Source organism: Nothoprocta perdicaria, unplaced genomic scaffold, assembly GCF_003342845.1.
Source record: "Nothoprocta perdicaria isolate Ctin4 unplaced genomic scaffold, notPer1 scaffold_221, whole genome shotgun sequence".
Taxonomy (NCBI): Eukaryota; Metazoa; Chordata; class Aves; order Tinamiformes; family Tinamidae; genus Nothoprocta; species Nothoprocta perdicaria.
In genome coordinates this window covers 964,115-976,729 of record NW_020455423.1, presented here as the reverse complement: position 1 = coordinate 976,729, position 12,615 = coordinate 964,115, and the positions used below count along the sequence as shown (strand labels likewise).

Sequence of the window (12,615 nt, the reverse complement as noted above, 5' to 3'; positions counted from 1 at the left end):
ATCCCTTTTCCTTTATTTGGCAATGGGTGGCCTAGATAGGGTAGAAGAATGTAAAGCTCACAGACTTTTGTTTATCCGGCACTAAGGTGATCTTTCATTGCTATTTGCTGATGTGAATATTCTTTTCCTTGAGTAAATTTATAAGCAGTAAACACTTTATAACTGAAAATACTAGAAGATTTTTTTTCTTTCTATGTCTAAGCATAACATTAGCAACTTTCCCACAGAACTATACTTTATTCTAGCTACATTTAATGGAGTCATCAGCTAATAAAACTAGGTGGGTTATAAATCATTCAGGTAATTGTCAAGAGTGCTTAAATTAGTTTGGAAGTTATAAGAAATAATAAATATTCATAGCTAATCATGTTCTCCATCAGCCATTCCATTTGCTTGACTGTTGTTAAGAGCAAGCTTAAAGTTTCAATGGAACTTCTCTCATTCTACTTTGTTTTAGCCTAGACTTCCAGGGAAGCAAGTCCTGACAGAGTCTTTCAGGGATTAATGTTGCTAAAACAATACTCACATTTTTGGGTATCCCATATGTAGTTGTTCAGAACTTCTCCCAGCAAGTAGAAAATGTTAATTATTATGGTAACAGCTGTGAAGAAGATTATTTTGACACCTGGGCTGAGATACTCAAGAAGTGGGTACACCCACACTCCCGTAACATGGTGAATCCAGCACACCCTGTAACAGAACAAAAATGACAATTACTGACTGTAATAGCTCTTTTTCTAATTTTTTTTTTTTTTTATTTTACAGAAGTTGCTTGGGCCATTTATGTACTTAAAAAACTATTTGAAAAGACTGCAGGCTGCAATGAATTTAGCCTCGTCAAACACCTGGGGTGATACCCTTCCAGACTGAGATCAAAAATGATGAAAATGAGACTGATTTCCTGCAATCTTATTGCTTTTTCTTAACTTAACCTGAACAGTGGGACAATCCTCAGGTTCTACAGCTTGCTTCAGTGATGACAAATTGCTGATGTAGGCAGGTATTTCTTTGATGCATTCATGTTTATTCCCAAAGGAAATATATAAACTTGTTTCACCCAGTAGCACTAAAACAGCAACACAACTCCAAGCAAGATTTTTATCCAAAGAATATTCAGTGTTCTCAAGGCRCCACGACGTGTCCAGATTTTCTGCTTTCTGGAGTATCTGTTTCCTCGTTGTATACATTTCTGTGTTTCTAATGCATTTCCTCTCCTCACCTGGCAAGTACCTCAGTCTGGGGGCTTGCCAGCCCTCTTTAAGGAGAAGCCTTTAGGAGAAGCTCTTTAAAGAGAAACCCTCAGCTTCTCTTTAAAAGAATGATTTAACTTGCTCAGCACTAGTGTTTCTCCTCATGGTTGCTCCTCATTTTACCGACTTGCTATCATTTGGGAACTAATCATCTTTCTCTCTTTGTAGGATGAAGAAAAATATCAATCCTGTCACCTCAGTGAAAACTCGCCCAACTTCACACTCACTACACAATAAAGGAAAGAGAATATTGATGGTTTGCTGGTGACTGAGATTTCTAGTATTCAGACACAGTGCTGACTGCAATAATACTAGCCCAAGGGACAGCAAACCAGCTTTAATGCAATAGGGTCAGAAGGAGTGCTCCAGATAACGCAGTTTCTCTGTGAGTGATTGCAGTGGACATGAACATGGTTGTTGGTGTGTGTTCACCTGCCCTCTCTGCAAGGATGGGCTTTGCAGTGAAACCCAAAATGGTGAGTGGAGATGTCAGAGGAAGCAGAATCCATACGTTCAAGCAATGGGAAGCTATACATGTCAAAAGGATTCAGCTGCCATGCAAGAGAGCAAATAGAGGAGAAATGGGAAAGGTGCTCAGTGGAGACCAGCCCTGGCCCTGTGAGCTGCTGGACTCCCTGCAAGAATTTAAATCAATGCCTTTCTGATCTTGTCACTTGGAGGGGGAGCTCACAGTGAAGCACAGCTAGAGAGGAACAAAGCAGGTGTCCAAAATCCCTGTGTACTGATTCTCACTCACCCTGGAAATGCACATGGTTGTCATAGCTTCCTTTCTCCTTAGAAAAGCTTTTATTACATCCAAATCCTTAACAGTTGGACACTTCATCTAGGAATCTGCACATGTCAGTAAGATGAGCTGCATGATCTAAATGCCAATTAAAACCTCTTTCTCCAAAGGAGAAATATATGGAAAATSATCTCTGTATTGTTTGCAGTTCATTTTTAAAGCATCATTCTTTGCCAGAATGAACCTCTGACCAGCGTATTTGTGAGAAAATGAGTTACTGTGTGACCCATCGTAACAGGATTGATTCAACATATTCCACTTGATCAGAGAAAACGGATAGTAGAAGGTTATTGGATGTCCTCCATTCCCACTAGCTTWGGTTAGCTTTGCTGGATTGCCTATTACTGTCTGACGTTCTTCAGCTGGTTTGCTTTTATTTATGATCATTTTGTAGTAAMCAAGCTCCATGTAAAAAAACTTGGAACAAAACAAAAACCAAAAACAGTGTTTCTTTTTCACCTTTTTTATTTTTTTTTTCTGGCTTGATGAAACTACCCAGCAGCATCTTTACAGARGAACTTTTGAAGTGAGCTTCTAAACTGCACCTGTGTATTCAAGTTCCTGAAGCATGCAGAAGCGACATTTACTAGAAAGCATTTAGGTAGGAAAGCCAAAGTATTTTCTAAATCCAACAAATGAGTCATTAATGAGTTCCTGAATGCCAACTCTGTCTTGCTAGCTCAGAATCTTTGAGTACATTTTATGAATGCTGTTCTTTGGTGGCCAAAATGCTGGCCTGTTATTTGTTTGGTAACACTGCTTATGTGTTCAARTTAGCTGCTGGGTGCCCATTACCAGAGCTGCCACAATGCAGAGGAACTCACACGAACCAAAAGGACCAAGTGCCACTCAGGAGACAAAGGTCACAAACCCACCTGGCCAACCACCCTGACCTTCCTTCAAACGGGCCCTACCACCCAGCTCCCTGCGCTTGGCAAGACTAATATTAGACTTGTCTGCACTGAGCAATGACATACTGACTATTCCTGCATTGTCTGGATCAGGAATGGGAGCAGCACAAGTACAAACGCTACCATGGAAACCTTACCTGATGGCCTTTGTGAGGGAGCTCGTTCCTCCTTGAGCGCAAGCTAACGCCACGCTGCACAATGAAGAGCTGATCAACTGTGGGCATAAAGCTTCCACACACAGCTACTGATTGCTAATGTTAATGAATGCCTTCAACGCGGCAGTTCCAGCAGGCTTTATTCTCGTCCGACCTCATTATTAGATAAGCACAGGGGAGCAGGCATTATGGTTTACTTCGAGTGCAAACCTCGATGCAATTTAAGACCCTGCTATTGAGCAGGTTTTTTTAAAAAAGTGTCATTTAGATAAAAATATTCTAAGGAGAAAAAGTTTAAACTAAAACTAGGACAACTGCTTTTCAGCAGATGAAGTTAACACAGCATCTTCCCATGTTTTGGTTCTTTGACAGCCTATGTAGACTGGTGACACAACATGGAGTTTATTTTCAAAGATGAATGTGTTACAGATTGCAGAGTTAATCTTAYTGGTCATTAGAAGCAGTAAGACAAAGGAGTAGAAATATTTCTGTATTGTATTCAAAAATAAAATGTTGCTTTAAAAAGTGGTGATATTTGGAAATATTCAATTAGGCAAACCAAGCTCAAGTAAAAAAATTTTGAACTTCCAAGGTAAAAGAAATTTCTAAAAAGAAGCAATAAMATGTTTTCATTTTTTCACCTGATTTCTAAGCCAGAGTTCATCATCATTTTTCACTACCACTCTGCAGTGGACTCTGAATTTCTCAGCTGTCAAAGTAATGAGGCTTTTTTTTCCCACCATTTTTCCAGCAATAAGTTTGTTAGAGTAAATAAAAGCTATGCAGAGAAAATACTTGTACATCTACTGTTTATTATTTGGTAATTGCTTCAGAAATACGAGAATGTTATGGTTCATGTGTGCCCTACCTGCCACTTTGAGTAATGCAACTACAAATGTGAAATCTAACCTTGGTGCAAGAGAGCTCAAGAGCTAGATATCATAGTAGATGACCATGTGGTCTGGAGGTTTACAGCAGGAGCCATTCAGCACAAAGCAGCTGCTTCTTTATGAAGGCTGCTTTCAACTACATAATTTTGAATAGACCTGCAGGGGCATTACAACTTGCTGGCACTTTGGGGGCAGACTCTTGAGCTTCTACCTCTTCCCTGTGCAAGCCAAAATCCTTYGACTATATTGGTCCCAAAACTAACTTGGAGGATACAGAGTGAAACCAGAAATATGAACTCTTAGATGAAGGTCTGTTTAGCTTCTAAAGATCTGTGAGCAAGAAGGGACAGAATTATGAGTGTCATGAAATGGCTGAAGAGCTGCAAATGCTCTTCATAACATAAGAGGCACCTCAGTGGAACTCAGAGCAACAAACTCAAATATGCTAAAGTTGGCATGATGCCTAATTAACTTCTGGAACTCTTTATCACAATATACATCACTGAAATGAAGACACTCAAAAAAAAAAAAAAAAAGAATGCAAGTTTGGGAAGACCTCATGTTTARTTCATCCCCCTGCTCTGGGCAGTCACACACATACCTATCAAGTTTCTTTGTACAAGCAAGACTTTGTACAGACAGGAAGAATGTGTATAGTTATGTTAAAGTTCAAAGAGTACAGGGCATATAAACCTTCATGACTCAAAGATCCAAACATCCACTTGCTGACAGAGGTGTTGGAAAAAAACTTCCCTTTCAAGCTGGTTATTCCACAATGGCCTGATAAATCTCCTGARGTATCTGACATTAGCTACAGTCAGGGCCTGGACAATAAACTAGATATATGACTACTCTGATCTACTATAGCAGTTCATTTCTGGTTGCTTCTTGCAGCAGTAAATCCTTTCCCATATCTTCTGTATCATGCAGGTAACCAGTGAGGTGCATAGAAATGTTGCTTCTTTGACTCCAAACAAATCCAAGGCCATTTTTCCTGACAGTTGTGGATCTGTCAGGAAAAATCTTTCCTAGCATCATTCTCCTCCTTTTCCACAGAATGGAATTTTGCCCAGAAAGAGGGCTACTAAACTGTGGAATGTCCTCCAAAAGAGGTGATGGACTTAGAGCTGCCCAGTCATTAAAAACTCAAGTCAATGAATCATTTGTGGTTAAAGAGTAGGGACCAAACCTGAGCTTCCAGAAGCAGGAACACTCTCTTCTATTTTGCTTTCTAATACTGATTGAAATGATTTGAGAGACATTTTCAGAATGCCTGCAAAAAATATAGGACATTTTTTTTTCATCTACTCAGAGTTGTTAAGTTCTCAGCCATCTTAAAATGCTGAGCTCCTTATAATTTTAGCTAGTCTGGCATGTCGCCTACACTAGGAAAGTATATTGTTTAGAAATTTTAAATAGTAATATATAAATTTAATAAATAGTCATCACTTAGCAAATAACATTAATCACCCTGTCTTGTTTCTCCTGCTGAATTCTTCTACACCAAACTGCATGATACTGAACAAGAAATGGGGCACATGACTAGGTTACCAGTATGGCATGGCTTAAGTGGTTGGAAGTAGACAAATCCTGGACAACTGCAGCTGTTTTGCTGGATGCAAAACAAACTCAGCATGGTGGCATCTTCTAGGTTGAACAAAGCTTAGCAGAAATTTGTGTTTATGTGCAGGTAGCTAAACTGACAGAGACTGCAGATTAGTYACAAGGTATTGTCATCATGGGAGGTCATCTATTTGATAAACCACATTTAATTTTAATATAGCAATGGCTGCTGTAACTTCTTGAGCTATATTTTAAGGAACTGCACAGGCAAGTGAAAATGTACTATCTGTGCATGTCAYCTGTGATTCCACTGCTACTTTGACTGAAACATTTGAAGATGTGGAGGTGGAGGGGAGCCAGGGCACAGCAGTCCGTTAGGGCTGTCAGACCCCAGGAGGCTGAGGCTCCCTGTAGACTTGCTGAAACCCCTTCTGCTCTTCCACCTTCTTCCTGGGTCAGGCACAGGGGATGTTAATCATCTCCTGTTCTGCTGCTGCTGCTTCTACCTCTTCCTACTCTTTCCTGTTCTGAGTAGTGCGGGCTCCAACTCTTTTCTCCTCCTCTGCATCGTCTCATCTCTCACCCACTTTCCATCAGCCTTCCACATCAGACTCAAAGCTTTTCTCTCTCTCTTCTGGCCTAGCTTTTGCCACTTACTAATATGTCTTCAGGCTGTTGACCTGTTGGTTGCACATTTCCTTCACCCATGTTCTCTTTTAATCCATGGCTCTAGTTCATCCGTTTTACTTGCTTTAAGAACTTTTCACCTAATTTTCCCCAGCCACTGATTCTCTGTTGAATTTTAGTCTCTCCCAAAAGCACTGATAACCCCATCCCTACATACAGGCAGCTGGCATGCACTATCATGGGTATTCTGTATTTTCTCCCTCATCTGTATCCAACACTTCTGTTCTCAGCTGCTTCAGAAACCTGCTAATTTCTTTACCAAAATGGCTATCATTTCTCACCATCCTTCATGTTCTCTCTTCACCTTTGTCTTCTGAATTTCATTTTTTTCCCTAGCAATCTACAACCCTATGCCTTTTCCAAAGGCTGCTCTTCTTGATCTTCTCCTTCTATGGCAAATTTCTAGTGGAAGTTTTACAACAAGGCTGACAGTATCTACTTCAAATTTGTTCCAAATTTTCCCAGAACTTAATTCTTTCTTTGAATTCATTCCAGAAGTATTGAGCAAATTACCCATCAGCAGATAGACAAACCTTTAAAAAATCATCTATAGGAGAAACTGTACTTTCAAAAGAAAGTTTAAAGATACCTGAGCTGCTTAAATTGTTTTATTAAAGAATGAAATAATCAATCAAGTTCCAGCTTGGCACACATAGAAGCAACTGCTGTTGAATTTGAGATAAAAACAAGAGAGSAGATCAAGTTTTTCTGCTCACAAACACGTAGCCCAGCACAACTAAAGCAGCTGAGTTGGATTCTTAGGGTCTGTTTACTTGGCACCCTCAAGAGCTCAAAAGCAGAAGGAACAAAAAAGCCATTTTAACTAAACCTATCTGTCTCTATTTATATTAGGGACATATTAGGCTTTGATATTAGTTGCCATGAGGTCATTCTTATTACAAGGACAACACATTTATGGCTTTTTTTTTCTGTTCCTTGACAACCAACTCCATCCACCCATTGGCAGTATTTTCTAGTAGTACTGGCAAGCTCTTGGGTTTTCTTAGCGCTGTCTAGATTTAACAATTCAACACTAATTTTGACCTTTTCAAGCAATGCTAAATAAAGCCAATTGGCTTTTCCCATCTTATCCCATTGCCTTGATCCTGAAAGTCCATGTATGGTATGCAACAGGCAAGTCTGTGAATGTTTTGCCTGGGCACAATTCCTTGAGAATAAGGGAGGTTTTGCCCTCATGGAGAGTAAATGAGATAAAAGTGCCAGCTCAAATGCCTTCCTAAGAGTGAAAAAAGCAAACAAACGAGTAGGAAGAATGAGAGGAAGGAAGGAAGGAAGGAAGGAAGGAAGGAAGGAAGGAAGGAAGGAAGGAAGGAAGGAAGTTGAAAAAAAAGTTTTCATAGTTGAAAAAAGTCATTAACACAACAAACCTAAACCATACCCTTCTGTATGCTCCTTTACAGTACAAGCATGACTTGACATACAAATCACGGGGAATGGTCTGAAGGTTTCACCTGAAGTGGGAAGTGAGTTTAAAATTCACAGGCAAAACACAAAGAATATCTGATTAGCAATCTCTCAATTTAATAGTTGGATAGTTTCAATGAAAGCAGTTCTGATGCAGGAAGAATTACAAAGGGAAAAAGAAAAATACCCAAGTAGCACCTCTTCAAGCTAAAAGAAAAAAAAAACCCAAACACACTAAGAACTAAGCAGCAGCTGGGAGGAAACAGACAAGAAAGATACAGAGGAAAGTTGTTCTACAATGGTGTTTTGTAGCCAGGTCATTTGCAGGAACAGTGCAATTTTTAATGCACTGTGCTAACCTTGAAGGGTCAAAAGAATATGCCAGTAAGGGCAGCAAATCCTAATTAAATAACTCCAAAATCTCTAAGTGAATAAAATCAGTACTTCAGTATGGTTACTTGGCAGTAGGAAAGCAGTGAACTTTAGCTGTGAAAGGCGGTCTTGCCCTGAGAGAGAGAGAGAGAGATTAGAAAAACTCATACTTTTCATATTTTCTGGTGGGTATTCCCAGCCTGTGAACATCTGATACACTGTACTGATATTAGTTGAGCCATCACTGACATGCAGCCTCASTCAAGCATGGGATAAAGTCTTCAATAACACTGGAATGCTGAAGACATGCAGAATTCACAGATGATGGCAGARTCCATCTCTGCATCTGGTCCCACAAGCCATTGGAGAAAGAGATTTTAAAACAGTTCTTCTCACATTGATACTATCAGAGCTTTTTTAAAAGATTTAAGAACATCTTTGTTTTTATCAAAGAACATCTTTTAACAAAGAACATCTTTGTTTTTATTTCACTTATATAAGTAGAATATATCAATGTTTCATTCTCGTGGAATACTTTTTAATGGATCTACTTGGGTGATTTTGAGAGAACAGGAATTGTCATATTAGGTCAGAATACTGCTACAACAACTCTGCCATCCCACCTCTAGGAACCATCAGAAGAAGATGGAGAAATATCACAGTTGTGCATTATTATACATGGTTATTTTTTTCCTTTGCTTTGATGCATAAGATTGTCTTTATCTAACCAACCTCAATTGCAAATATTGTTCTTTCTTAAGAATTTKTTTGTAGAATTAGATGACAGAATCCTTGGACACAACATCTGACTTAACCTGGACTGTTTCACGATCACTCCGTATGTTCTGACGTGTCCTTATAATGTCCTCTCCTTCCTGGACAAAAGGAGCAAGTCACATAGCAGAGGCAGTATAACAGCACTGCCTTGAGCCTATGTTCCCCTCTCGTTAGTCTGACCTCACTCAACTTGAAAAAGCAATATTATCCATAGTTTTGGAAAGTGTCGTCTTAGCTCAGGGCAGGTTGCTGTGAAGTGAGAAGAAGGGATGGGAGAAGTAAACAGGAAATCATGCAAGGTTTCTACACAGGATAAAAAAGGGATTTATGGTATCAAAGGAGTGTTGTTAACAAAACAAAGGTTTAGTAAAAAATAAAATGCCAAAAAGACTAAAGTAAATTAGCTGTTAGATCTAAGTGAGGTGCCTGAATAGAAACTCTGTCCCCCCAAAAAAATTTAGTGTTACTTAAGAAAGCTTATTTCTSTTTTAATTACTTTTTCACAAATATTTGCATATTTTAAAATAATTTGAAGAGCGTGGATTACTGTAATCAATTTTACAGAAAGAATTTATGAACTAGTAAAGAAAAAAGACAGCATTCTATCTTTCCTGTTGCGGCTTAAATACTGATGCAGGAAATCATTTGCCTATTCTCAATTTTATTTGATAGAACAAAAACCCTAAGCAATAAAACTGAGGTCCAAGAAAAACATTTAGCTTGAAAAAAGATTCAAAAATGTACGCTTGGAAAGACCACTGCTTACATGGGATTGTTCAACAAATTCCTGTTGTGTGAGGTTTGGCATATACTTTCTAAAAATATAAGCATCTGGGGAAACCAGACAAAGCCCAGGTCTTGGACCAAACGAGGCATGCGGTGTAGATCTGTTAGTGATTATATCCATAATGAAATATGTGCCCAAATTTAGCAGTACAAACCCCCCAATACAGTATGAAAACACAGAGTGTACAGTCCTTACCATAAAATATAGGCAACCGCAAAGGTGCAAACTGCAGCCAGTCCACAGGTCCTGCTGGGGTACTGATGATGTGTTGTTCTCATCTCGATCAATATAAAGGGCAAAACTGTTGTATGCTAAAAAAAACCCAAAACAATGGGGAAAAAACAGGTGATACAAACAATTCTCACTGTGTTTCCATGCTAGTTCCACAATAAGAAACATAATCACAAAATTTCAACATATTTTCTTGGCTATTGGAACGAAAAGGCAAAATGAGTCAACAAAGCAGATCAATAACTGAAATCCTTAGTGGTGCCTTTATGCTCTCCAGTTGTTTGAGAGAGCACAGGAACAACAAGCAAGCAGAACCCAGGCCCAGGTCAGCTTTGCAATTGCTCTGCAATCCCTGCCACATGACTTAGTGTGTGTTCACAGCCTTTAGTTTTAACCATGCAAGAAAAGGGGCAAAACATCTCATTTTCAAGGCGGTAGGCACAAACAAAGCCAAATGAATGAATATAAATGGACCTATTTAATGCTTCTGAGAATTGGGTTGAAATGTATCTCAATTTGGGGACCTGAAAACAGAGGACATATTTTCAGATGATAGTTTCAATACCGTCCTTCCTCCATCTATAAGACAAGAGCAATTATATTCCTCAGAAAGGCGCTGTGAATCTTAATTTGTTAGTTGTTGTGCAAAATGCTTTTAGATTCCCAGATGAAACACATGAAAGCCAAGGCTCTAAAAACCTTTGTCTGCCACTTGTCTTTATTTAGCTGTGAAATTCCTTATTTTGTCAATTTTCCATACACTTTTCCCTACACTGTCCCGTCTGAGAAGGTCTGTTCATCCAGTTCATGTCAGCAGCATGAAAAACTGCATTTTGCCTGCCCCTAACACTTGATGTCTAGATTTCTGAATGCTGGCAAGCACAGAAATACAAGCAAGCAAAGCACAGACAAGTCAGGAAGTAAAACCCATCATTTCTGAATACACAGTTCAGCTAGAACTGACATTACTGGTGACTCCACAAACACATCCTGCCTCACCAGCCTGGGTTCAGATCTCACTGATGTATCTCCTCCGGCTTTCAAGGAGTTGCTTTGGTTGAGAACTTGGCCCTGAAATTACTGTGACTGTGCACACAAATCCCCTGCTGTGTTCAGTGGGAGGTCTGCAGGTGCAAGGATTGCAAGAGCAGCTTAAGCCATAAACCAGGTTCAATCCTTTCCTAACATTGGCTCACGATTTGGAAAAAAATGTTATTGCTTAAGGCCACATTCTGCCATCAGATGTGCATGTGTAGTTTGGGGGGAGCTGGAGGACTGAATTTCTAAGAATTACACTGTAAATCCACTCAAATATTAGCCAACAGGAAGGTAGGATGGGTATAAAGCAGGAATATCTTTGTGGTGGTAACAGGTCTAAATGAGACAAAATAGAGCAAGGGTTCTGCACCTCTAACAACTCTGGAGAAGGAAGAATTGCTTGAATGGGGAATGATAAGATAATGGAAATGCTCTGGCCTGCACATGTAACATAATTTGAATTGGATAACTGCTCTGATTTTCAATACATTAGTAATTAATGACTAGCACTTGGAGAATGTCAGGTGGATAATTCTGCAGTTAGGGGAGCTTTCAATTTCTTCCTCTTTTAACAACCTGTTCCGCCCCCGTCCCCTTAAACAGTATAAATCATCATCAAGGGAACGGACAGATGTTTTGCATGTGGCCTGTGACAGAGGTGCCCGCTCTTAGTTGAAAGGTCTATTAACCGAGCAAAACCTTCGGAGTCCATTAGCGGGGCTGAGAGCGAGGCAGCCCTGGAGAGTCCCTTGAAAGTCTCACATCTCTGCAAGAAAAGGTAGACAGAGCTCTGTACTTCACTCTGCATGCCCCCCACCAGCACAGTAGCTGGGGGCTGTGTGAATACCTGGCTCCATAGCCTCTTCAGGGAGAAAAACAGAAAGTAACAAAAGCTGCTAACTCTAAAATTTCTTATCTTCATCTTTTCTTCTATGTTTCTTCTATGCTTGTGATCTGGTCACATAGTCTTGAGTGTTCTCTGTAACTAGGATAGTTACAGAGGTTGTGTTCTGCATCTCTCCATTGAAATCTGATTGCCATTTCAGACCTAACTTGCACTCTTCATTCTCAACAATATCTCAACAACGTTCAAATTAAAAGGTAGTGAAAATAATTTCATTAACTGTCCCCTCCTCTTGAGTCCTTTTCTCTCTCCCCCAGTTTCTTTAGATATACAATAAAATAGGTGGTTATTTTCCTAAATTCGTTCCAATGCTGTTTTCTAAAAGGCAAAGGAAAAAGRAATAAATGAGCTGTATCACTGAAGCGTTTATATACAAAATCCTGTCAAAAGCATACTGCAATCAGAAGGGTAAGCAGAAAAAAGAGACATATGCATCTGCTACCTGCAAGCACTGCAGTTAAAAAATCCACAGTATGAACTTTTGTTAAAAAATGTTCTTGTGAAACTGCCACTTAAAAAACTGTTTCAGATGCTTTACCCAAACTACAACAAAGATGCTACTTCTCTTCCCACACAGCTCCTCCAAAACCCTTACTTTAAAAATCACAAAATTCTGTAAGCAACTTCTGTCAACATTGCCAATTAAAGCTCCAGAGCTATAACCAGCAGATTTGAATCAGATCATCATTTGGACTCATGCCTAGCAAAGGTGAGCAGGGGTCCAAGGTGCTTGGAGTGAGATCTGTCAGGACTAGGAAAGCTGCAAAAGGCCTGCAATTCCATCCCATCTAACTGTTCCACTGCCTGATCTCCGCAGAAA

At 39.5% G+C, this 12,615-nt stretch overlaps 1 protein-coding gene across 1 annotated transcript in view; it reads right to left on the bottom strand.

The window, feature by feature from the left end:
• The window catches only part of AIG1 (androgen induced 1), a 119,743-nt gene that overhangs the window by 2,835 nt on the left and 104,293 nt on the right, over positions 1 to 12,615 (bottom strand). Inside the window, exons 4-5 of the mRNA XM_026039192.1 lie at positions 9,818 to 9,933; positions 527 to 690 (exon numbers count right to left, since the gene is read on the bottom strand). Of these exons, the coding sequence (XP_025894977.1) occupies positions 527 to 690; positions 9,818 to 9,933 (280 nt within the window). The remainder of the gene's footprint in view (positions 1 to 526; positions 691 to 9,817; positions 9,934 to 12,615) is intronic.